At 40.7% G+C, this 26,016-nt stretch overlaps 1 protein-coding gene across 9 annotated transcripts in view; it reads left to right on the top strand.

The window, feature by feature from the left end:
* The first annotated feature begins 6,765 nt into the window (after positions 1-6,765).
* Positions 6,766-26,016, top strand: part of RPS6KC1 (ribosomal protein S6 kinase C1) — an 88,472-nt gene continuing 69,221 nt past the window's right edge. For 5 of the 9 annotated variants that reach the window (XR_010883679.1, XR_010883680.1, XR_010883681.1 and 2 more), the window contains exons 1-5: positions 6,766-6,906; positions 11,787-11,822; positions 15,695-15,815; positions 22,286-22,401; positions 24,565-24,658. Coding sequence is in view for 5 of the 9 variants with exons in the window: in XM_067293066.1 (XP_067149167.1) it covers positions 6,790-6,906; positions 11,787-11,822; positions 15,695-15,815; positions 22,286-22,401; positions 24,565-24,658 (484 nt within the window). In the remaining 4 variants the exon portion in view is untranslated. Of the gene's footprint in view, positions 6,907-7,099; positions 7,117-11,786; positions 11,823-13,056; positions 13,126-15,694; positions 15,816-22,285; positions 22,402-24,564; positions 24,659-26,016 lie in introns of those variants that run through there. The other 4 variants (XM_067293063.1, XM_067293068.1, XM_067293064.1 and 1 more) reach the window with 4 other exon arrangements.

Raw genomic sequence — 26,016 nt, 5'->3', positions numbered from 1 at the left:
TGACCAGGAAGACCCCTTGTGTGTCTTGTCTCTTTTCCCTTAATTCCCTGGTTTTATTGTTGGGCTGGATACTCACCCTAGCAGTAGAGACTGCGGGCTGATATCCAGGAGGCACTGGTTCCTTCTGACTTTCCTTTGTCTCCCTGAATGAGTGAGAATGGGAACCAGATAGTTGAAGGGAATCCCAATACCCCAAAGAGACTCCAGCATAGGGTACATATGTACTCCAAAACACTGTGGGTATTTCAATAAATGAAGTTTCTGGGCCAGCCCCATGGACCCACGACCTTGTTGAACTATTCCAGTACCGTGCTTGGTCCTGTACAGGGGCAACTTGTTCCATCCTTAAATGTTCTGACTTTCTTGCTTTACCACCTTCTGAGGAAGTAATAAATGCCATTGGCATAAGCGGGCTGCCTATTTTACATTCTGTTTCTGAGCCAACTACTATCTCAATTGGTTCAATTTCTGCACAGCATGCCTTTCACTAAGTCCCTCTACTCCTGTTAATCTTTTTGGTAAAGATCTTTTGTGCAGGCTTGGCTGTATTATCTATTGTTCCCTGGATGGTGTATTCCTGGAAGTTCCTGTACACCAGAAAGGGCAATTCCTTGCCCTATTATGTGATTATGGTGATTCAATGGAAACATCACCTTCCTCTGAATGTGAAGATTCAACAAATGACCTATTAAATTGACTTCTGTCTCTATCATGGTTCACTCGCTCAAACAAGGTGTAACATCAGCACAAGTGGCTGAACTTACTGCTTTAACTTGTGCCTGAATTCTCGCTAAAGGACTCTCTACTATAATCTACACAGATTCCAGATATGCCTTCGGAGTTGCTTATGACTTTGGACAACTCTGGAAACAATGAGGATTTTTTTTGATCTCAACAGGAACTTCTATTCACAACAGACAATATGTAGAGACTCTCTTAGATGCCTTACCGCTCGCCCTAGCGCCTGCTATTGTAAAATGCCAAACTCGTACCTCTTCCCACAATGATGTTGTTATTGGAAAGGTTCTTGCAGATAGCTCTGCAAGAAATGCAGCCCTTTCCAGTCCTCCGGCTGCAAGTTCTATATTTATTTCTTTGTCAAAAGATCAAACCTCCTTCTTAGTCCTGCAAGACCTTGCGCAGTTGCAGGGCAATACCCCTCAAATCGAGAAGGACGTTTGGTTACGACATCACTGTTTTTTACAGGCTGACACTCTTTGGCGCTCCCTGGACGGCTGCCTGGTTGCGCCTCAGAGTCTCTTGCCTTACCTTGCTTGTCTGGCCCATTCGGTGGCCCACAAGAGCAAAGGGAGGATGATAGCTACAACAGTAAGAGATTGGTTTGCACCAAATTTTTCCTCAATTGCACAACAGTTGTAGTACTTGTCCTATTTGCTTAGCCCACAATGTGAGAAAAAGAATGAAAACCACCCTTTCAGCACAACCCAGGCCCTATGGACCATTTGTTAGATTACAAATTGATTTTGTTCAAATGCCTAAATGCTGTAATCTGGAATATGTTTTAGTAATAATTGACATGTTCTCTCATTGGGTAGAAGCATACCCCTCTAAGCAAACTAATGCTATCACAGTAGCGAAAAAGTTGCTGAAAGAGTTTATTCCTTGTTTTGGGCTACCTTTGATAATTGTCAGTGACCGAGGCACTCATTTTACAGGACTGATTATTTGTGATGTATGCAAAGCTTTGAACATTGAACAGCAGCTGCAGTGTGCATACCATCCCTAAACGAGTGGAACTGTGGAAAGAAAGAATGCGGACCTAAAAACCCGCACTGCAAAAATTTGTGCAGAGATTAACCTTAAGTGGCCAGAGGCCCTCCCCATTGCATTAATGCATATTTGAAACATGGCAAACCGAAAGCATGGACTATCACCATACAAAATTATTATGGGAAGGCCTATGCAGTTGCCACCTACACCTCCAATTGGGCCAAGAGACTTAATATTAGAGGATGACTGAATGCTAGATTATTGCAGAGAACTAATTAAAAGTTTTAGGTTTATATACCCACAGGTACATGATGCTCTTCCTGAACCTGCAGCTGAGCTGTGTCACTCGTTACAACCAGGAGACTGGGTATATGTGAAAGTACACCAAAGAAAGAACTCCCTTCAGCCCCGTTGGAAGGGACCTTACCAGATCCTATTAACCACCAACACTGCTGTACGCTGTGAAGGACTGACCACTTGAGTACACACGTCCCACTGCAAGACTGTGACAGCACCTGCAGACCCTGGCCCAACTAACTCCTCTCCTGAGCAAGAACAATCGAATCAGGAACTTTATTGTGATCCAGACGTGACTCTTAGCTCCTTGGACTCTCAAACCCCTCGATATAATCTTAGACCTCGAAAGAACCCTTGAGTTCTATTCACATTGTTGCAGGCAAGAGTGAGCCATGGAATAGCACACCCATTAACAGAATGAGTGTCTTAAAAGGCATCTATGGTCTCTGATATCACACTGCACAAAATTTAAATGGTGCCCACCATGAAAGGGTGGATACTTTTGATAAGCGTTACTGCCTTCCTGAGCTCTATATCAGCACACCTTGGGTGGCATGACAATGTTGTGGTTCGATGGATGCAAGGGGTGGCCGATTCCATAAACCAATCCCAGTGTTGGTTTTGTGCCCATATACCTTTTGGCACCCTGGGGGAAATTCCAATTCTCGCATTTCCCGACAATAAAAGTTGGACACAGAGGTTTAATGACACACCTAGGCTATCTAATTGCCAGACAGTCATAGTCCCTAGGGACGTATTCTATCATCATCTAATTCAATGCTCTATGTCAATGCCATTTGGTGTCTAAACCAGAGCTAGTCTGAGAATGCTAGTTGCTTTGTAGGGACAATGAATGCATCCCATTGCCAGTTTGTGTTGCGTATGTCAGATAACGCGTCAGTTACTGTGTTATATCCCAATGGTTCCAAAGTAAAGAACAACTCAGTGCAGGGAAGCATGCCAGTTCTCTAACACATGTATAAATTTACTGTAGCTAATGGGACCTGGTGGTTAACAGAAGATGGCTGGATAACTGATCAACCTAAAGCCAGGTGCATGCAGAAAGACGTGTAAAACAACAGCTGCCAAATTAGTTCAACTGGCACTGAAAGCATACAAGTATGATGCTAACAAATATAATTGGACTGTACTGTCTACTGGAGTGCCAGGATTGTTTTGGGTCACTGACCAAAGGGCTTTTAAGGCCCTCTCTACTACCTGGTGTGGCACTTGTACACTAGGGTACATTGTGCCCAGTGTTCAGGGATTTAAAAACTTAAGTGCCCAGACAATACATAATCATTATCCCCTACGTCAGAAGCGAACCGTTAATAACCCTTTAACTGAAAGAGCAACTGGATTCCACCAAATTGCTCGAAGGTTCATACCCTTGCTAGGTGTGGAACAACTTGAAAAGGCCATAATTAATATTTCAGATACAATAGAACAGATAGATAATTCGTTCTCAGATGTTTTGCAGGCACTACATCAGGAAATTAAGTCTTTAACTGGAGTAGTGAGGCAGAACTGCATTACCCTTGACTTTCTCTTAGCTTCCCAAGGAGTAGTTTGTGCCTTGTTAACCGGAAGCTGTTGCTTTTATGTGAACCAGGATCAGGGAACTGACAGTGACTTTGCAAAGATCCACGCAGGCCTACAAGTACTACACATGGTGACAACACCAGCCCTTTGATTGGTGGGGATGGCTGCCTAACCTAGGAGGGTGGATAGGTGCATGGTCAAGAGGACTGCTAAAATTAGTGATTATGGGAGTTTTAATCATTATAATTTTGTATGTTTTTGTAATGCTCATTTGTGGATGTGCATCATTATGTATCAAGTGCTGTAAAGATACCACACTCCCCACTTATCAATCCCAACATGAAATGAGGAAAATCTGTAAGCAGATGCTGCAAATGCTGCAAAAGGAAAAAGAAGATATCAGTCAGCTTATGAATATAAAATATTGAGCAGAGTGAGGCTGTAAAAGCCTCAAAGGGGGAAATGTGGAAGTAAAAGACAATCAATAGTAGGAAAACTAACTCCATTTCTTACTAACTACTATCTTAAAGTGAGAACAAAGGAAGAATCCCTGAACTTTGTATGAACTCACCAACTCCTGCCTGGCATCCCAGGAATTTGAACTGGATAGAACTGGATAGAAGTTGCAGAGTTTTCCAGTGGAAAATTCCATTTTCTTTGTTCTTTACCTTGGATGTACAGCCAATCAAGAAAGTGTTAGATAGTAACTATACCAACCAAAGAAATGTATATAAGTTGCTCACTTATGCTAGTTGGGGAAGCCTCTGCCTGATGTGTGTATTGGACACACTTCCCCTGCAGCTACCGGTCTGTGCGTGTGTGAGGATAAAGGTTCTCTATAAATTATGACAAGTAGAGTTTTTCTACGACATAGCAATGGCTGTCTAATCATTTTATTACACTGAGGGGTTATAAGAGCTGCATGATGTAACTAAGTGGTCAAGGAACGGTCAATGAGTAAGTAAATGATCAAGCAATTGGTCCACCATGCTAGAAAATGTTGTTTCTTTGATTGAAGACCAAGTATATTTTCAGTCAGCTCTTCATATTTTGCATGGGGCCAACACAAATGCAGTTTGACTAGCTGCAAGTTTCCTATAGCTAAAAATCAGGGAAGGTAACAGTAACAAAGTATCCTCTGAGATCACTCTGTCTAACCCCTTCATTTCAGATCTAAGCAAAGCTCAGATTATTTTTCCTCACTCGTACACTAGAATTACTTCATACAAAAGATCTGTTCTTGAAAAGCCTCTTTCAGGGAAACATTAGCTCCATTATTATTGGTGTAAGAAAACAGTCATTATCTATTGGAGTTTGACAAGTCTTTTAGCCTTGGGCCTGGAAAATTTGCTTTGGAGAAATGATGATCAAGATCATATTATTTCTTGCGGCGCTCCTTTTGATAGTTACTTGCATGAAGTTAGATGTACCAGCATCTTGTCAAAAGATGTAAAAGACAGGCCTTTCCACTCTCTCAGATGATTAGTGAGAGTGGCAGACCATGTTCTAAGAATGAATGTCTTCTCTCTTCCTTAAGAAAATGTTCCCCATGCAAATCAGACTAGACCAATCAAACAATTCTTGGAGACAAAAAGGGTAAAGAATCTTTCCAGTAATTTGATAGCTGGGAATGTCAAAGTAATCCAAAGAAAACTGAGAGAGAGGGTGTTATAAAACTCACATTTGGACCATTTCTGCCCTATGAAATGTTAGGAAGAGTCATTGTATTCTCCCTCAGAAAATGACCTTTCTCTGGGATAATACTGTTCAAGGAAGAAGCTGTACATCCAGGATGCTAAAATACTTCCATTTAGATGCATTTCAGGCTCCTGTGACCTAACTTTGCTAGGCTTTTCTGGGTTTCATAAGGAAAAGTATTGTCTAACCAACTGTTTTCTGTTAGACCAGCCCTGGAAGGGGAACAGCTGGCCCACTCATGACTGTTTCTCTGCCTCTGTATGTTTGCAGGAGCTACTTGCCTCCAGTACACAGGATGGAGTTCCCATCATAATGAGGTAAGAAGTGAGTGAGGGGAACATCCAAATCAAGAGTAGCACTAATCTTGTAATCACTAGAAAGAGGACAGAGGTGAAACTCTGGCAGCACCTCCAAACAGTGAAACAGTGAAACTGCTTAGGAGGACTTAAAGGTGAGCTCACAGATTGATGCTTCTAGATCTGTAGAAGTGAATCTGACCTGGAACTCAGAAAACTAATGTAATAATTGATGAACAGCTTTCATTTTCACAGCAGTAATTGGGAGGGTTGTAAAGATTCATGACACAGTTCAGTCTTCCTCAAAGGAGACACCTGCTTATTGCGAGCTTCAGAACAAGAGTCTCTTATCATTTACAAAGAAGTCTAATCAAGTATTTTTCTTTATGTCAGAGATCTGCGTGAGATCAGAGATGTTAACAACTTGGTAATAAGAAGCTGATTTTTTAATATCTGCTATTAAATGAATGAAAATGTAATGGTAAAAAGAATTTTAACTGTTCATATAATATCAGGTAGGATCTACATTTGTACAGATCCCACTGCAGAGAAGTAATTGAAGGCATCTGTAATCTTAGTAACCCATGGCATGAGAACGCCTTGCAGCACAAAGCTGCGTTCCTTCGGACTGAAGCGGTGCCTTGCACCCTGAGGAGCTTCGTCACACCAAAGCGTTTTGCAGACCTGTCGGCCTGCAGGAGCTCATCCACAAAGGGAAATCCGAGTCCAGCTGCGAGAATCTGGAGAAGGGATGAAACAGAGAGTGATGTAGTAATTATCAGATTTGGCCTTCTTTTAACGTTCCTCTTTAAAAAGCTGTGATTTTTTTTCTTTTTTAATGTGTTTTAGATATTCGGATTTAGGACGGCATACGCTAGGTCTGAACGTGACTCTTAGGCCGCGTCCCCGCCAGGACAAGCCGCCAGCCCCGGCACGGGGCGGCCGCCCCCGGGCCGCGCTGTGCCTCAAGCCCGCACCGGCGGGCCGCGCCGCCGAGCCGCGCCGCCGGCGCCGCCGGCTCCTCGGCCGCGGCCTCACGCCTGGGGGATGACGCGCGCGGGCGGGCGGCGGCGGCGGCGGCGGCGGCGGCGGCGGCGGCGGCGGCGGCGGCGGGGCGGGGCGGGGCGGGGCGGGGCGGGGCGGGGGTGTTTCCCGGCGGCGCTTCCGCCTCTGGTCGCGGCCTGACCCGGAGCGGCTCGGCGGCAGCGGCGGCGGCAGCGGCAGCATGCTGAGCCCGCGGGAGCGCGGCGGCGGCGGCGGCGGCGGCCTGGCCCGCTTCTACACGGTGACGGAGCCGCGGCGGCACCCCCGCGGGCACACCGTCTACAAGGTCACGGCGCGGGTGAGCGAGCGAGCGAGCGAGCGGCGGGCCCCCCCCCCCCGGGCGGGGCGGGGCGGGGCGCGGGGCCGTCCCGTCCCGACCCGTCCCGTCCCGTCCCGCCCGCGTCAGCCCGCGGTTTGGGTCTTTTCTTGGCTGTTGTTGCTTTTCAGCGAGGTGCCGGTAAAGGCTATCACGCTGTCAAGGCTGAGGAAACTCCCCTGGCAGGGAAAGGTGGGTGGGAAAATAACACCAGGAGAATGCAAAGGTTTGATTAACCGAATCTTAGGTGTATCCTGTGTCCTCGTACCTTTACGTAACGTTGCTATTCCCTCGGGTGCGCTTTGGGATTGATTTCCTTTTCTCTTCCCTGTTTGCTGCAGGCCATAGAAGAATGATTTAAAAATCCTCCCCCCCCCCCCCTTTGCTGAGCGCTGCCCTCCTTTCCTTCTCTCCCCAGTCTCTTCGGACGGATCGCAGCGAAGCCGGTCTGCCCCCCGCTCCGTCCCACAGCGCAGGCAGCTCCGGAGCAAAAATTAGCAGGCAGAATACGTATCTCCAGCTCGCCCACGCTGGATGCACAGAGCTGTCTGAGTTGAGGAATATCTAGGAAGTCCCTTTCTTAAGGGCTGCATGTTCCTCGGCTCCTGCTCCATTCGGGTAGGAAGGGGGTCGGGGTGAATGAGAGCGCTGGGCCTAGCGGGAGAGGAGGGATAGGTGCAGCAAATAGCTGGATTTTGGGAGAGCTGGCTCGGTGCTAGTTTTGCTGAAGGCTGCTTCTATTCCCCCAGGGAAAATTCTTGCTTTCTTTGTTCCTCCATTTTCTTATTTAAGCAGAAAAGGAAAGGGGAGTAAGTCAAAACTTCACGGAGGTCGGTGCAAGGGGACTGGAAGTTCAATTCACACATATGGTAGGGTATATTGAGAACATCGGGAAGCTTCATAGAAGGACAGACTTTATTAAACTGATCTGTGTGTGGTCTTACAGCTACTGTAGTTGCAGACATTCTGTCTGTGAGAGCAGCAAATGTTTATATGCGCCCCTTCCCTTAACTCGAAGAATCCAGCATTCTCTCCGTGTCTGTATGTATATCATATGTGCACGCGCAGACAGGCACGCATGCACATATTGTAGCTCTTAGGGTATTTGAACATCAGTTTGCATGACTTGTGAAAATATGGATCAATTCCTTTTTTTAGTCTTCTTTGTCAAATGCATGTGTACTAGTCCGCCAAACACAAGCATGGGAAATACTTTTTTTTTTTTTTAAAGTTAAACAAAATGTGGTATTTGTTGAGAGGAGAAAATATTGCTTTTCCCATTGACTCTAAATTTAAAAAGCCTTTTTTGGGATAGAGTCAAGGAAAATAGTGCTTCCAGGTTTTTCCTCAGTAGGTCATGATGGGCTAAGTCCATAAATAGTCAATATCAATATATCAGTGTAATAGGGAGTAATGCTCTTGTATTTAGGAATGAGCCAAGACTTTTGTTTATTTTACTCTACGCTAATGGCTTTGTTCTTATTGGCTTAAGTTAGTTAAAAATGCTCTGATATTGTGGTATGCGCAGAATTGTTCAAGAACAAAATGTGTTTAGCTTGTGAGGAGTGTCACTGTTTCTCCATGTCTGATAAGCTGTCGATCAGTAGTGCTTTTCCAGGTGACATAGTCCAGAACTGGGTAGTGTGCTGACTCTGAGTGATTCACTACAGAACAGGGAGCTGATCAGTCTGGGAGCTGACCGAATTAAACTAAGCTAAACACAGATCCATTAGTTCCTCAATGTGTTTTATGTCTATAGTCCCCAAAGTGCAAAAAAAAAAAGCTTTTTTAAGTGCCAAAAGATGCTTGGAATCCACAAACGTGGATGTATAAATAGCTTTTGTATCTAGGGCTCTCTATCTGATGGACTGTTACGCAGTAGTTGAAGTGAGGATGACACTGGGAGAGTTAGACACTGCACAAAATCATTTAAAAATAAATTTACATACATTTCTGTTACCCTCCCTTTTTCTCCCCTCCTATTCCTCCCTCCCATTCCTGCAGTGATCTGGCTCCATGGCTGATTCAACAGCATTACTGCTGTACTTGCTGAATTGATGATCAGCAACTTTGGGGGACTGCCTGGATAAAAGTAAGAGGGAACTTCCCATTGTATTTGCAAGATCTAGGGTACTCAGTACGTGCTAGTGGAGATTTCTGGTTCTTTCTAGTGACATATGAGTGAATCCCTTGTGAAACTAAGTTAAGTTAAAAGAACTTTTTGTTTCAATATTATGATAAATTAATAATTATGACTGAGAAGAGCATTTGTTTAGAGTGTCCTAAACATCTGACCCAAAGGTACGGCTACCCGTGCAATCTCTTCTGACTGCTAAGATGAGCTGTCATTATTGCAGACTTTTTTTCTAAAAGTTCTTGTTTATGAGACTACTTTATAAAAATCAATCCCTTTCGTGTTTTTGCAAGTCATGTATTTTGTAGAAACTGAATGCATTGGAGTATTTAGTAGAGAATACATTATTTACTTGCAAAATATGGAGTAATTTAAATGCAGACAAAATTGAATGGATGTTGCCTTATATTCATTTCCAAGGGTTAAAGAACAGAAAGAGGTATCAGCAAGTGATAATACTAACGGTATTGTTGTATGAGATCTAAGAATACAGGCTACTAGTAAAAGTTCTGATGATTCAGAAGATTATGGTTATTAATGATAAAATTTTAATGAATTATGTTGGATATCTGGAGGGCAGACAAGGAATAGGATAGTCTTGAGTACTTTGTTCAGTGGTAAGGCACTAGATCATTGTAGGATCTCTGTTTTCAGAGTGTAACATAGTAGTTATGCATTGCTTAGCTCCTATTAGTGGATAGCCTACTGATATATTTTTAAATGGATGAAAGTTGCTTGCATTACAGATTTGCAGAAGAAGCTGACTGTGTCGATCCTTATGGGAGGATTTAAAAAGTGCCCTGAAAATTTGGGGGTTAGTAACATGCTTGCCAAGTCTCTCAGTTATCTCATAGTTTGGATTGAAGGGGAAGACCTCTTTTGAGGTTGACCTTCAGAAAAAGGATATGAAGAACAAAGTAGGTAACACATAAATTATTACATGCTGACTTAAAGTTGGCATGGTTGATAGATATAGAAGGTGATGTAACATTAGAACAAGTGACTGTGAAACAGGGCCTCTGGGTTTTATTCCAGATTCTTACTAACTGGCTGGGTAATTACTCATCTCTCTGGGTCTCCTTCTGCCCATCTGGTAACTTACCTAGCTGCCAAAACTGTTGTAAGGCTTTAATTAAAGGTGAACTGCAATGCAAAACAATCAGTGTGTGCCCTTTGGTGTTCTTCTGTGATGTGTGGTCATGCCTATGATACCTTCTCCCTGCACCCCAGCTCTACAGATTCCTTACATCAAATACCCTAAATCTTAGAGGAGAAGGGTAGAGATACTTCAACAAATTCCACTCATGAACTGCCTGGTAGTGAATGAAAGCACAACAACAACCAAGGTTAAAAATCTGTAAAGTTGCAAGATGCTAGACTGCTTAGAGTGAAGAAAAGTTGAGGAATGTTTTGTCAATGTTGGAAGAAGAGGACTTTAATGTGCAAGGTGAAAGAAATAACTTAGAACTGAGAAGGAAAATGTTTCAGGTTTTTGATGAGCATGACAGAGAAAATAAACCTTCCCTTTTGTGTCATGTCTGCTTCAAAACATGTAAAAGACTAGTGACTCGTCTGTGTAGTAAGCTGATGTTGGGAAATCTGGGAGACTTCAGCAAGGATTCTTGGAAAACCAAAGGGAAGAAGAGAGCTAGTTTATGGGGGGAGTGTGGAGAGCGCTTAGCAGGAGGAAAGTCCGGGTTCAGTGACTTCCATCTTAGAGCAACAGCTGAGCAATGCTGGCGGTACTGCTGGGTGCTGATTTAGTCTGCAGGGCGGAAGGAGCATGGACTCCTTGGACTTGCCTATGTACATCATCTATTCATATTTGGGGGTGTGTCAGTGTGTGGATAGTCTTAGTTTGGATTGAGAATGCCCTACATTGGTTTAACTCGTAACAGGCTAATTATTTTTTTTGAACAGCTTTGGCTGAGTTATAGTGGGAGATAGACTGACTTGCACAAGATAATTGCAGTTATGAATTAAAGATACCTTAATTTGATTTGCTTGTTTGTGTGGATGTGCTCTTGCTGTGGTTTGTAAGCCCGATACAGAACTTGGTTTTCAAAGGTTTTTGCGATCAATATTTATTTAAAGAAAAAAAAGCCTGACAAAATACAGGTTTCTTTGTGGTGTGTAGCCAAGCCTATTTTTGATGGCAGTTTTCCTCAGGATAAAGTAATTTATAATTAATTAGTTAAAGAGTGTTTAAGGAGAAACAAAAAAACACAAGAACCGAGTCAGCTGGTGTGAGCTGTGCTGTGATGGCTCTAAGTCAAGTGGAAATATTGTCTTAGTAAATGCAAAGCCTAACATTTGTAGCGAGGTTGTGCATAGCTTGTATCAAGCCAAGTAGCCATCATTAGCTCTGTTTGCTGGGACTAATGTGACCCTAATATGAATTTACAGGAAAAGACTGGAAAGATTGTTGGGGATGTATTCTATGTAGTTTTGTTTTTTGGGATGCTTTCTGTGTCTTTTTGCCTAGGATTTACATTTTTATGTCTATCACAACTGTGTCCACTGCTAAAATACCTTGCTATGCTGTATTTGGATATTGAACTTCTCTAAAACTGAAAAAAAATGTTTCTGAGTGCAAATTGAAGAGGAGCATACCCTTTTTTCCCCCAGATTTTTCTTTTCAGCAACAGATCATCATATGTTACTCTTTTAACTTCCAAAATGAAAATCCAAGCACTGATATATATATATTTTTTGTTTTGCTTTTCAGATTGTTTCAAGAAAAAATCCGGAGGATGTCCAGGAGGTAACAGTCTAAATTTGTGCAAATATGTTTATGTACCACGTTATGGCTTTTGAAGCATCTTTGACGTAATTTAGCAATTTCTGTGTGTGTTTAGTCATTGTAACTGAACAAACAGTTTTTTGTATGCTTCCTTCTGTCTTTTGCTTTCAGTTCAAAGACAGAATAGCTAGCATAACATATTGCAATTCTGCCGTCAGTGATGAATCGTGACTTCAAACAAAGTCTTAGGGAGTAAAGTGTCTTTTGATGACAAAACTGCTTTGATAACTTTTGGAAGCTTTTTTCTCAAGGCTGGAATTGGCAAATTGATGGTTACTTAACTCCTACTGGTAAAATTACAGATCAGTCCACAATCCAAGTCTTAGGTCTCAGCTGTGGGTATTCTTTACCTCTTTAACCAATACTTCACTGAAAAGCCTACATCATTACTGTCTATTAGTGAACAAGGAAAATGGAGGAGTGTGGGAGTAGTTGAGAGAGATTAGACTGCAATTCATATATTATGTGTCTCTCTCTGAGGCTCCTTAAGTATCTTCCTGTGATATACTTTGATAAAACTTAATTGCTTGCTTTTTGCCTCTTCTGAGAAAGCTGTGAATGAGGATTGAGTGTATTTCTGTGGCTCTTTAATATCTCAGAAGAACGTCAAGAGCCATTTTTATTGAGACAAAAGATTACATCATACTTCTTTTGGTTTGCTTCAGAATTAAAAAAAAAAAAAAAAAAAGCATATTTTTTGGTTTCTTCTGGACCAATGACTTGACATGTTGATACTATTATACTATATACATGTAAAATCTTCCTTCAAAAGCACAACCTTGTGGCTTTTCAAACACTGAGTACTGTATGGATATGTTGAATTTCTAGCGCAGTTTCTTATCACAGTTGAGGAGAACCTGGATAGCTGATGTAGGAAGAGCCTATAAATGAATTCAGTGCACCTCTGTGCCATCCGATGTGGGTTACTGATTAGTGGCTTTGCAGAGGTGAGAATTGGCTAATATTCCTTTGTTGCATCCTTCTTTGAATCCTGAGAATCAAACAAACAGGAACATTCATGTTCTTTGGTTCTTTTTTAATCTCTGGAAAATTAAAATAGCCTATCACAGTCGGAGAGGTGATCAGGGGTCTGTTTTTAGAACTGCATTATTGTAGGTTTTAGCTTGATGTTCACCTTTTCCAGGGAGACTCCTGAATTGAACCTATCCATGAACACACTCTGCCATTTCCTTAATCTTCATTTGTGGGGGAAAAAAACACTTTATAACACCTGTTGATGAACCATTCATCAGAAAAATATATTGTAAGTGTCTTTCAGCTAGAATATTGCATGAATATATGTTAAATAGTTTTGAAAAAAATACCCCCCCCCCTATCTTTTAGTCATTGCTATGATCATGACTGATCTGTGGATACAGGTTAACCATGCAGGATTTCACATACTCCAGTCAGCAAGGAGACATAAATGTGTCATAAACTTGATGATTGACCTTTTTTTCACCCTTCACTGTAGCAAATGAAGTATTTTGCATGTGATAGCATGTTGGATGCGATGTGGTTCTGTTACGAGAAAACACCTAAAAGTGCATAGTTAAAGAAGTATATTGTAGATGGTAGTTGCTATACGGGTGAATTGTAGTCACAAAACCATGTATATCCGGAGCTTTTCTGTAGAGCTGTACATAAGGCTGTGTGCTGTGACCTCACCTCTACTTGCCTGTTTTCAGTCACCTCTATTAACTGCCCTTTAGAATATAATCCTTTAACATGGTATCCCTCCTACTGCTGCCAACTGCAATTCAACATACCCTAAAGTGTTACTGTGAGACAGGAAGCAAGATAACCTTGTAAGGGCTTTCTTCTCAAAAGGGTGAAGGTGACTTAACATCAAGTAGTGGATGGAGAAGTTTTAGATACGGAATGGCTGATGGCTTTCCTTTTAATTTCCTTGCTTTTGGGGTGGATGGTGACCACATGGTTTGTGAAGCAACTGTACCTATTTTGCAATAAAGATTGTCTTGTAAGTAGTTTTCTCTGTACTCATCTGTGGAAGAGAAAGGGTTGTTCATTGTGGAATAGAGGAGTCAATGTGTTAATAGAGTTCTACTAGTTCTAGCTGTGACAAGCAACCTATTGCATTACAAGTCTAACGTATGCTTTATGATACACTTGCTGCGCTTCCTTGAGTTTCAAAGTACAGTGTGTTCTCCTTCCTCCAAATCTGATTTCTAATGAGTATATTAAAGTGGGAACTTCGCTAACTTTGCTGAGCCATGTGCATGCGAAGGCATGATTTCTGTGAGCTTCTGAGAAGGTTATATGATGACTTGGAGTTGTTTGCTTTGCAAGCTGTTTATGGGTATTTGTTTTCTCCTCTTGGCTGTTGGGAAATCACTTGCAGCAGCAGAAATAATACTTATTTAGTGAAACAGTACATCATGCTCCTATTTTTTGGCAGCTTTTCACATTATCACCTGGTACTGACAGTACAGTAAGTTGATGGTTTGAAACTTTGCCATCTTAAGCAATTTTATGTTTTGCATGTATATTGCTCAAGAAATGCTAATCACCCATCTTCTGTAAATTTGTTAGGTGGAAGTGCAGCACTGAAAAATCATCAACTGTTTCTGATAGCAAAATCACTAGTTGCCTTTTTGAGAGATTCCTCTTTTTGTTGCCTTGGCTGTTGAACTCTATCAAGTACTAGTTGCAACTGAGTCCTTGGATGTGTATGCACAATAGATGGAGCTGAATCAGGACAGCTAGTTTCTGTATGGCTACATTTATAAGATGGATAGAGTTTTGCCAGATTAAAGCTCTGTTAACAGTCTGGTTATCTTATAACTGCATAGTTCTGTAAATAGGACTTGTATCCACTGGAACTTAGAAGGCCTCTGACCTTAGTAAAAAGAGAAGGTGCTTTAAGGCTAAGATGTATTTTTTTTTTTTTTTTTTTTTAAACCTGGAAACAAACCTATTAGCAGTGAAGTGCAAATTTGGTTGCTCAGTTCTCTCCCTGGCCTGATTTTTCCTGATGGGTTCTCCTTTCTCCTTGAGTTGAAGAATACGAAGAATGGGAGGGAAGAAGGACAAGACTGATACCTCGCTGGGAGATGACTACTTCTTTCTGAACAGGACAGATGAGGAAAATTTTTATTCCTCAAGTGGTGTAATGAACTAATGATCTCCTTGCGTTCCTCAAGTCGAAGATTTTTGTCTAGATTACAAAATAAACATATTCAGTTTTTGGTCAAAGTCCTCAACCATTTTAAATTGGGCTTGCATTTACACATGATTAGCATTTTTCATAAACACGTAAATTATAGGCTAAATTGTTGTTCTGTGGTTTTTTTTTAATGCTCTGTCTGTAAGCATCCTTTAATTTTGTTGATTTCTCTTCCCTCATTTTCTGTTTTGCTGTTTTTTCTCCCCCCTCCCTGTATACCTGCAGCTGTGCTGAGCACAGCATGTAATTGAGTGTTGGATGGTGAAACACTTCTGTCCTGCTTTTTCTTCCTCTCTCGTTCTGGTTCCCCATATAGCTCTGGATCACAGTGTGGCTGATCTCTGAAACAATGCTGCTTTTGCCCTCTTTCTTTCAACTTTTATGTAATGTTTTCTATACACTGTAGTCTTGTTAGTCAAAATGGGGTTTGCAGGCATATTATGAACCTATATTACTGTCTATGGCTGTTACACTTGGCAGTTCAGATTATGTATTTAAGTGTTAAAAAATATTTGCTGAAGGTAGTAGTCTGATTTGCTTAGAAAAATGTACTTGTGGTGTCTCTTACTGCAGTTTTATTTTAATATGAGCAATGAACCTCATTAATACTTTTTTTTTTTTTTTTCTTCACCCTTCTCTGCTTCAGATAGTCGTTTGGAAGAGATACAGTGACTTTAAGAAACTGCACAAAGATCTCTGGCAAATTCATAAAAATCTATGCAGACATACGGAACTATTTCCACCTTTTGCCAAAGCAATTGTATTTGGTAAGCATAGTTTCTTCCTGAATTGTCGATATTCTTTGATAACTCAGTACCTATAAGTAAAGTACATCTTGTTTTGCAGCTGTGTGGAACTCTTTTCTCTGTGCTTTTAGTACTGACCCTTTTAGTTTGTCATGAATGTCTTACTAGTAGGTGTGCTGGTGTCATAGCTTGATGAAATTATTTATTTTTTTAACAGGACTGGTTATGTTCTTTTGCTGCTTTCATGTTAGAGTTATTAGCTCAAGATATTTATTGATGTATATATGTTCTATATCATCTGTACAGTGTTGCAGTCACAAAAGGAGCTGTACACTAAAGTTTCACCTTGCCCTTCTAGTTGAATAAAACCCCCTGTTCTTTTTAATTAAGGATTGTTAAAATAAAAATTCATGCCCTTTGGCTTAGTTGTTCTACTCTGAATCTGCTGACAATGCCCATTCAGAGTGGTGACAATCCATAGTGTGGTATCCCTGGCAATCAGATAGCTATGGAGTAGATGTTTAGTCAATGGTGGTTCAAGCTGTATCTGCTCTGTGGGCTTCCACATGCCTCAGTGCACTCTCCAGTGCCTCCTAACAAAATTAAGACCTAATAGCAAAAGATCAGTAATAATAAAAGTCTGGTTGCCCCAACCATAACATTTGACAGAAAGAAAACACCAGAGATCAATATTGTTTGTTCTACAGTAACAAGGAATTTATTAACATCATCAGGGAATTTCACCTAGAAAGTGGAGACCTGTAGTGCAGTGGAAATCGCCACACTGCTTCTCTGCTTCTTCTGTTTTTTTTAACTTATTTTATTTTTTATTTTTTTGGGGGAGGGGAGGGGATGGAGGGGTTTCTTCCCACCTTCCTTCCTTCCCCTCCTAGTCACCTTGTGTGTTCAACTATTAGAAGCTACATAACCCTGAGCTCAAAGCGTAGCAACGCTTTTTGGATCTCATTCCTACTGACAAGGTTGGATACAGATGCAAGCTGTGATGAGTAGGGAGTCATATGCACTGGTAAGAGACATAGACCTCATGGGAAGCTGTTGTTTCTTTTCCTAGCACAGCTGTGCTGAGAAGTGTTGCTAAGTGATGCATAAGGTATTGACCCTAATGAATATCCCCAGGGTATTTTTGGTAGTCTCTCTGCGGTGTTTGGGCATGAATCTAACCCAGGTCTTGTCTAAAAGCTTTAACTGCTTCAAGGAAGGCTATGCATATGCAAGAGGACTGCAAATTTGAACTCTCTTCCTTAAGAGTTTGTCTGCAGAACTATAGTGCTCATTGACTTGTTTTTTGTGTTGTTGCATTTCTCTCTCTTCTGCTTACTAGTGCATATGACTGTTGCATTGAAGTAAATGGACATTACAAAGTCAGGCCTGTCAGTATGGAAAGTGCCAAAATTGAGGTTGTTTAGCGACCCTTTGTCCGGCGATACTGCCCTGGGGTATGGTACTGTGGTGGTATTTCCGGGCAGCTCTCCTTTGCCTTTGGTGACTCCTCCAGAGAAGCTGACTAAATGAACCTCCCTGGCAGGCAAGACCTCAGCCTGGAAAGCACAAGCTTTTCCCCTTGTTGGAGTTTCATAACCAGATACTGCCTTGTTTTTACTACTTAGTGGTGTTATTTTTATTCTTGATGGCTACAGCACTTAGGCACCGGCACCAGATGTTTTAAAGCATATACTAACACAAGCAACATTGAAGTTAGTTTGTAACCCAACTCCAAACTGCCTCAGTAAGCTTTGGGAGAGTTTCTGACTTAACCCATTCTTATGTGAAACAGCTAAGTGAAAGGCAAAGAAGCTGAGCTGTGAGGTAGATTTCATGGCTCTTGTGGAGAGCTGTCTTTCACGTCAGGCTAAATGGTATCCAACTTTTATGTCATTTTATTTGTACTTATTTATAAAGTTGAAAGTGGAGCAAGTTTCAGTGCTGTATCAGAACTTGTGCACTAATGGTTAAATAGGGAATGTGTTATTAGTGTGATCTTGAGATGGTTTTAAATCTAATTTACAGATTAGTGTGTTCACTGAACAAGTTATTTACAAAGCTAATATTTGCAGACCATAATTTAAATTCAGGTGGGAGATACAGTAGGTATTCATAGGGGAGGGAGGAATAAAATGGAAAAACAGGGTGGAAGAGAGTGCCTGACTTCTAATTTCTTAAAAATAATTTTAAATTGACAGAAATGCAAGTCTCCTGCTAGCTGTTTTTACACAAACTCTGTAAGCAAGGAAAGAATTGTGAGTGAAATCCATTCTGAAAGACATGCTTCTTCTGTTGTATGGGGTGAACAAAAGTGACTGCAAAGTACACTGTAACAGAAGGAAATCTACAGAATTATTCAATGTAGCTATTTACAAAAAGCTCTTTGAAATGAAAAATAAAAAACAAAACAAAGCCCACTACATTTGAATGAAGAGAAGAACCACAGAAGAATACAGGAGAGAGGAGGTAATGTAGAAACAAGCTTAAAATGATTAGTACGTAGATGAAAGGAACAGAGACGTCTGACTCTTCTTGAATTTAAAAATTATCTTTCTATTTAAAGCATAAAATTTTACTATTTAGCCTTCCATCTCATTTGTACACTTCACAGCTGCTGTATGTTTTATTTCCATTTAAAACATTTATTTTCAGAAGATGCGTCCTAATAATTTTTGTACTAGAAGACAAAATAAAATATTTTATAATCTATTAAGATTACGACATTCTGACATTTATTTTCAGTCTCAGTTAATGTTGAACTTCAAGATCAGTCTCTAGTGAAATCTTTTGCTTTCAAGCTGCTTTAATAGAGCATTTCTGCAGCGTCTCTGCTGTAGTGATGTCTGGCTTGTAGCAGTTTTTAACTTAGTTACTTACTAGCATCGCCAGTAGTTGCTGGCAGTTCGCTGATTTTATTTTTTAATGTGTATGCTTTAACTATACATATCATTTTGTGTTGAGTATACTTTACAAGTGAGCATTGTTGGTGGTGACAGTCAGACTTATTATCTGTTTGTACTGGAAGTGTTAAACCTGAGCAGACTCTCAAGTGCAGCATTCAGAGTTTTTGGAGGTGGCGTGGAGAACTGAGAAGTGTTTGAAAATGAATGAGTCATGCTACGCTTCCATATTTGGTGCAACCAGACATTTGTTGCATCTGCAGAACTGGACTATTTGTACTGCATGTTTTGCAGCACAGCTTTTGAAAACGATAATGTGCAAGTTCATGTATTTTCATTCTGTTACAATAGGGCTGCTCACATCAAAGGGTGAAACTTGTTGATGAGGTGGGGGAGGGAAGCAATTATTTTGCTTTTCCTGAGCTTCGCCTGGCCCTTTTCCACCCATCTTACAGGGAAAAAAAATAATGACCTGGAGCATGGGAATCTAAAATGGTGATAACAGATCCAGCTGTTAAAACTTCTCTGAATTGTTATGCAGCTGTAATCTATTTCTGGGGAGTGATTACTCTCATTCTCTAATATGCATCAAAATCACTTTTTGGTATTTTCAAAGTACTTTTTTATTGGACTATTTAAGTGTTCCATATGTTGGCTATATGCTGTATTTTACCAGAATCTCTTTTCAGCATTTCTTATGATTCTAACAACTGTACCAATGTACTCTATTATATAAAATACTCCTCCCCTTTTTGGGTTTATTTAAAAAAAAAAACCCTACAAATATTGATATTTAAGTTATAATTTTTGCTTGCAGTGAGTTAGAAAGATTGTTCAGATTATAAAACGCAGATAAGGATACTGTTTGGACTTGAAATTACCAAATAAAGTAACATATTCTTTAAGAATTAGCTGTCCTGTATTGTTGGAAGTGTTCTGAAAAATGAACACAAACCTTGCTAGGTGTTTAGTTTTTTTAAATCTGCTCCAGCAACAGAGCTGTGGATTCTCTTTGAAGGGATTTGCGTTTGGTTTCAACATATGTAAGAAATTATCAATGGATCATTGCTGGAGGAATAGCTTAATCTTGCTAGTGCATTTCTTATGTGCTAAAATCGTGCTTGGCACTTCCCAAAATCCCCGAAAAACATGATTCTAGTAATGACATTTTCATTTGGCCAAGAGATGTAAAGAAAAGCAGAAATAACATTGGTTTAGATCTAGAAAGACTTTATGGTAGAAATGTTTGAAGCATCAGCTGGGTATCTAAATACCTTTGATTCGCCCCTCTCTTCTCAATCAGATTTTCGAAGTGCTGAGTAGTCCAAGCTTGCCTGAAAAAATATATAGAGAGGAGGGGGGGAAAAAAAGGGGGGCGCATGGGAGAAGGTACGGGTAGCTGGATCTAAAACTGCCTGTGAGATATCAGGTAGCCTGTGAACAAACTGGTGTCATACTCTATTTCACTTTCTTGCCCCCGAGTCCTGTAACTGGTTATCCTAATAGTGTACGATGAGGCTGATGAGCTGGAAAATGTGACAGTGACTAATATTTTAATGGTTCTGTTCAAATTTATTTATTTATTTTTTTTAAGCTCAGCTTCCTGAGAAAATTAGGCTTATGTGCTGTCAGACTTTCATACCTGTTGGCTAATTTCAGCAAAATTTAAGAGGAACGGTGCCTGCGAATGTGATTATGTTCCTGCAGAGTATGTGAAATGGTGGCTGGGTAAGGGGAGAGCCCTGGCCGAGGTGCCGCGGCGAGACAGGCAGGACCGGCTCTGCCCGGGCTGTTTGCTGCTGCCTGGCCCGTTGGCACGTGTGCGCTGGTCAGCTTGCAAGCACTGCTGCCCCGTGCACGTGGCAGGCACTGCCTTGGGCCCAGTGGGAGTCCTGGGAAGGTGTGGAAGAGGACGAGTTGTAGGTTTCTGATCTTGTTAGGAGCTTGCCTTTTTGCAACTGATGTATATCAGTGTTTGTGTTATTTTGTAGATTTGTCTAACTGGTCTATGTTGCTGCACTTTACTGAGTGAAATTGTTTTTTTTGTGTTGTCCTGTTTTGCTTGGAATGAAGTAAAAGTCATAACACACTCAGTGTTGCTCTGAAAATGTAGGTAGTTTGAACAGTTTAACATGGCCTGATTCCAGTGCTGCCTTTGCCTTCTTCCTGCTTGCTTGTTGTGGCTTTTTTTTTTTTTTTGTACTGCTGCTAATGTTTGTGCAGCTGAATGAGCATGGTGGACACATCACAGAACTGATCCAGCCGAAAACTAATCCAGCAACCTCTCTTTTTTCCTTCATGGAAGAAATAACCCCTCAAAGCTTTAGTTTTTGATCTTTCTTGTGGGTATGTACGTGTCTTTCTAGCTTATTTTCTTTTTGTTGTAGCAGGTAGGAAGGACATATTTACTTAAAGAATTTCTGGAAAGAATACTGCTTTGATGCTTTCTTCTGGGATTATTTTTTTGTTTGCTCTGAGCGTAAATGAATTTTGCTTCTGTATTCAATGTATCTTTTGTCGTCTTCAAAGTTAATGCCACAGAGCTGTCACAAGTGGTTCTTATTTTTTCCATCATGCTGCTATAGCAATACTGTTTCTTGAACTTGTCTTCTCAGTTCTTTTTTTCTCTGTGTAGCTGTTTCAACTCTCTCTTCTATTCTCTTCCAATTATTATTGTTAACCTCCGCCCTTTTCTTTTGGTAAACTTGTAACTATTTCAACAACAAAGTGATGTTGATATGAAAAGCTAAAAGAAGTTGTGTGCAATTGTGAAGAACATGATTTTTAAGGTAATAGTCCAAGGGCTCTTCCTCCCGAGGAGCGAATCTCTGAGGTGAACTATGGGATTGTTCTTTAAATATCTTTTTCTAATGGGAATGTCTTGGGTGGTGGGTAGGGAAAAGAAAAGGATCATATGTTTTTGGTAACCGAACTGCCTCCCAGCTCTAATTACTTCTTGAATCCAGGAGGAGATGAGACCCCGTTTGCGTGGAGCTATTTTGGAGGACAGCTTCAGTGTCTGGTAGCAGGACTTCAGTAAGGACCTGTTTCTGTTCATCAGCTCCCCTACAGTTTGTCTCCATAGATGGGACCTTGGAGCTGATTATCTATTTGGGAGTTTTTTGCAGCATCTCCTTTACTGTCTGCTCATATTGTTCATTGTTCTTGAGAACACGTGAAGAATGCTCAGCTCCTAACAGGATTTGGGCCGTAATCAAGGCTGACACTGACTGGCATATTGTCAAATTGTGCACATATCATTTACTGTTAGATAACACTGGACATCCATTAGTGTCTCTTGGCTAATCAAGAGTGTTGCCTCACATATTCTTACAATGAGAGTGCTAAGGATTCTTGTTGTAACTGCCAGCTTTCATCATCTGAGTGGACTGCAGAAGATGGGACTCCAGGGACAATTGAGAATAGGAAGTATGAAGATTTGCTGTGTTCTCCTGAAGTGTTGGAGTGACTTTCATAGATTCAGGGCATTGTCTCTGGAAGATGGCTTTTGTCTTGGTTTCTGTTGTTGCTGTTGCAGAATAAATGTGTAGCTATTTCTAAAATTGTCAATTCACATGTCTGTTCCAGGGCGATTTGATGAAACTGTGATTGAAGAACGAAGGCAATGTGCTGAAGATCTGTTGCAGTTTTCTGCTAACATCCCTGCTCTCTATAATAGCAAACAACTTGAAGAGTTTTTTAAGGTTTGTTAGTATTTGCAGAAGTATGTGCTTCTTACTGGTGTGATTAAAGTGTAGTGCTGATTCTGCTTTACTTTATAAACTGTGGAGTGCTTGTGGGCTGATTGGGTGCCACGCCTCCATGAGCTGAAAAGTTTTATAGGAAGTTCAGGTGCAGGGATTTAGAATTTTTGCTTATCGAATGATGAGGAAAACCAGTGGTGTTAAATCCAAGTATTCTGCTGGGAAGTAAAAAAAACAAACAAAAAAAAACAAAAAAACCCTGTAACTATTTCTGTATTTTATGCAGGTGTTTATAGCTTTGAACCAAAGGTAGGAATATTAGCTAGACTGTTTTCTTCTGGCCTATTGTTATGGATTGAGATCCATAACAGCAAACTTCGCATATAACTAGTCAAACATGTGCTGCTTGAATGCTGACATGAGAACCATTCTCCAGAATATAGCTTAGATCAGGAATTTTACTGTACTGCATTTGAGGCAGTTTGTTTTCTATAGCTCTTCAAATCTCCTTATTTTCAGTACTCAATTTATTTAGTCCAACACTTCTGTAAACATGTAAGCATGTTTTAATTTGTAAACACCATAGTAACTTCCTGAAAACAAGTGAATTTTCATCTATCTGAGATTTGGGACATAAGTGTATTCAGGTGCTAAGTATATTCAAATCTTATATATATGGAAAAGCAAAGTTAAAGTGAAGTATAAAAATCCTCACTCATTTTCGCGTTGCATTTATTGCAAAGTCCTTTATAATACTCAGGAAAACTTTCATTCAGCTTTGGTAGCAACAATAAATAGGGGACTCAGTTAAAATATTTTACATTGTAGTTTAATTGCATTTGCGCTTTTTAAATTCTTTGGAAATATTTCTGTTCTTTTGGGGAAAGACCTCTAAACAAACATCCTTCTTTGTTTAACAAAAATATATAAATTTTAGCCTTCTCACGGACTTTTTTGTACTTATAAGGTAATGAATAAACTCGAAAGGCATTGATTTTTATAGGAGTTAAGTATATCTGCAAGAGGAATTATGCAAGTGTCAAAACTTAAGCCCCCTTTGTTACCTTGTGTTGTTTCACATTTTTCTGTGGGAAAGGCTTTGGTTTTGATCACTCACCACTGTGTTTTCACCAGCTCAGCTAGTTTCCTTCAGCTCTGCTCACTGGTCGTTTTGTTCTTTTTCAGATTTTTTTGTACAAATAACCAGGGGAAGGCAGACTTGGACAGTTAAGTCTTAGAACCAGCTGGAGGGCGTGCTATGTGTATCTGTGTATTTATTGACCCAAGAAAGACGGGCTGACTAATGTGAAAACATGCTGGGCTAGTTCAGGACAGATTAGAAATGCCTGTTTGTAACACTACCTTGGATGTGGTGTGGTTTCTAATTGATTTGTATGGAAAGTTGGCACCTCGAATGTCAAGCAGAAATTTTTGAAAACCGTTTAGGTGATTTCTCATGCAATTGTTCCTGTTACTTCACTCTCCTCTGCTTCCCTCCCGACTTGGGAGAGAATCATGTTATCCTTTCATGCTGGCCCTGTACTTTACGATCTTCCCCATGTGTCCAGTCTTGGCTGTGACTGAGCTCAGGATGCTGGGCTGGGTGGGCTGTTTGTCTGATCTGCAAAGACTTTTCATGAGGGACCTGCTGACCCAGGGCACTCTCCCCACAAAGCTGTAGCAGGCAGAGCTGCTGCAACATGTATGTCTCAGGGCTCTTGTTTGAAAGCTGAAAACAAGCTGTTTAGACACCTTCGTAAGTGATGCAACAAAAAAAAATTGTGGTACCAAAGGTGGCCTTCAGCAAAGCTCTTGTTTTGCTTTGGCTCTTTAGAGGGGCACACTGTGAATTGTATGACTTAAAACGTGTGTCGTTAAGTTAGAAGGATTCAGTCAGGTTTTGTTTCACCCCCAGAAATCTGTGAGAAACCATACCAGCAGGTTGCCTACTTGTCAGATAGGTTAGAGTAGCACTAGGATTAAACCCCAAGCTAATTTTGCAAGTTTATACAGTTTAATTAAATGCATTAACTCTAAAGTAACAGAGCACTTATTAGTTAGGAAAATTTAATTTTGAATATCACTGCTATACAATGAGATTTTGGTATTGCACAGCAGCTAAATATCAATATAAATTTATTTCCTTTCCCTGTTCCTTTTCAGGGTGGGGAGGTGCATGATGGTTCTGAACTGATTGGTCCTGTTGAGCCACTGTCTGATTCTCTGACTGACAACCTGTCTGACTGCAGCTCTGAAGGTTTGCTTTCTTTTTCATGTAACCTTATAGCTTGATTTGTTTTAAAGCAGCACATAAATGGCTAGTGCCATATTTGTGGGAACATTAGCATCCGGTTTCTCTTTGCTTTGTGTATGACAGAAATGCTAGAACTAGGATTAGAAAGGAGAAGTCGGGCTCAGCAGAGTTCTGTCTGCCCCACTGGAAGCTTACTTCTAACAATAAACTTTCTGGGAGTTTGTCTGGTCCACTTTAGAAATCCTAGTGCTCCATCACTCCAAATGAACTCCTCTTGGTGCCACTGGGAATTGAACCCTCCAGTTTAAATTATATATATATAAAAAATCCTGCCTGCTTCCAAAGGGTTGGGCAAACAGTCTGGTAGTGTTCACTACTAATCGTGCCCTAAATCTCTAACCGTAAATATTTGCAAATAATTTTAAAACTGTATTAAAGGTTGATCAGTACAAAGATGACTGTCTGAATGTGCCTAGAGCATGAAAAATAGGTCTAAGATTTGAACTGCCCCATTGATTTTGGAGGGTTCTAATTCAGCTGTAGATGCTCTAAATATCACCATGGCTTCACTGCTTGGTAAAATCCAGAAGAGAGGTAGTGTATCATATTTTTAAAAAAATGAGGATGTCTCCTGGACTGGGCATATGGTAGTGGGGAAGGCTAAAGCCTACTGCAGGGCTTGGAGATATGTAATTTGTTTAATCCTTTTACTATAAGTGCTAGTGTTTTTATTTTCCTGAAAAGAATTCCATGTTCTTGAAAGTCTGAAACACCGTGTTAGAGCCAGTGTGGACTATGTTCAACTGAAAAACTGGAAATCCCTCCCTTAGCTTGCTAACGTTTTCTGGTTGTGCTAGAACAACAGTGGATGCTTCCTTCTTCCTGGGACGGCACTTATCTAGCACACTGTAGAGATGTATGTGCTGGCTTGGATACCAGATGTAGTGTAATTTTAGTGGCACTTCTCTCGCACTAAGTAGCGGAGCTGAAAGATCAGGTGCATCAACCTAAATAAAGACTGTGCTAGGGCTTCCCATCTGCCTTTGGTAGCTGAGCTAGCCTCAGCATGTCTGCATGGTGATTGCTAGATGATGATACGCAATCTTTCTGAGAAAATTTTTTTCCAATCCTTAAAAATTTTCCTTTGGAGCTGTTTTATGCTGATATATAAATACGTGGTATTACACAAATGGTTATAAAGCTTATTTGGGAGGTATTTAACTTCAGGCATATCTCGTATTGCGTTTTGCTTTATTGCGCTTCGCAGATATTACTTTTTTTTACAAATTGAAGGTTTGTGGCAACCCTGTGTCGAGCAAATCTATTGGTGCCATTTTTCCAACAGCATGTGCTCACTTCAT

The sequence above is a fragment of the Apteryx mantelli genome, chromosome 3 (genome assembly GCF_036417845.1).
Source record: "Apteryx mantelli isolate bAptMan1 chromosome 3, bAptMan1.hap1, whole genome shotgun sequence".
NCBI lineage: Eukaryota > Metazoa > Chordata > Aves > Apterygiformes > Apterygidae > Apteryx > Apteryx mantelli.
This window is presented reverse-complemented; position numbering and strand designations above follow the sequence as displayed.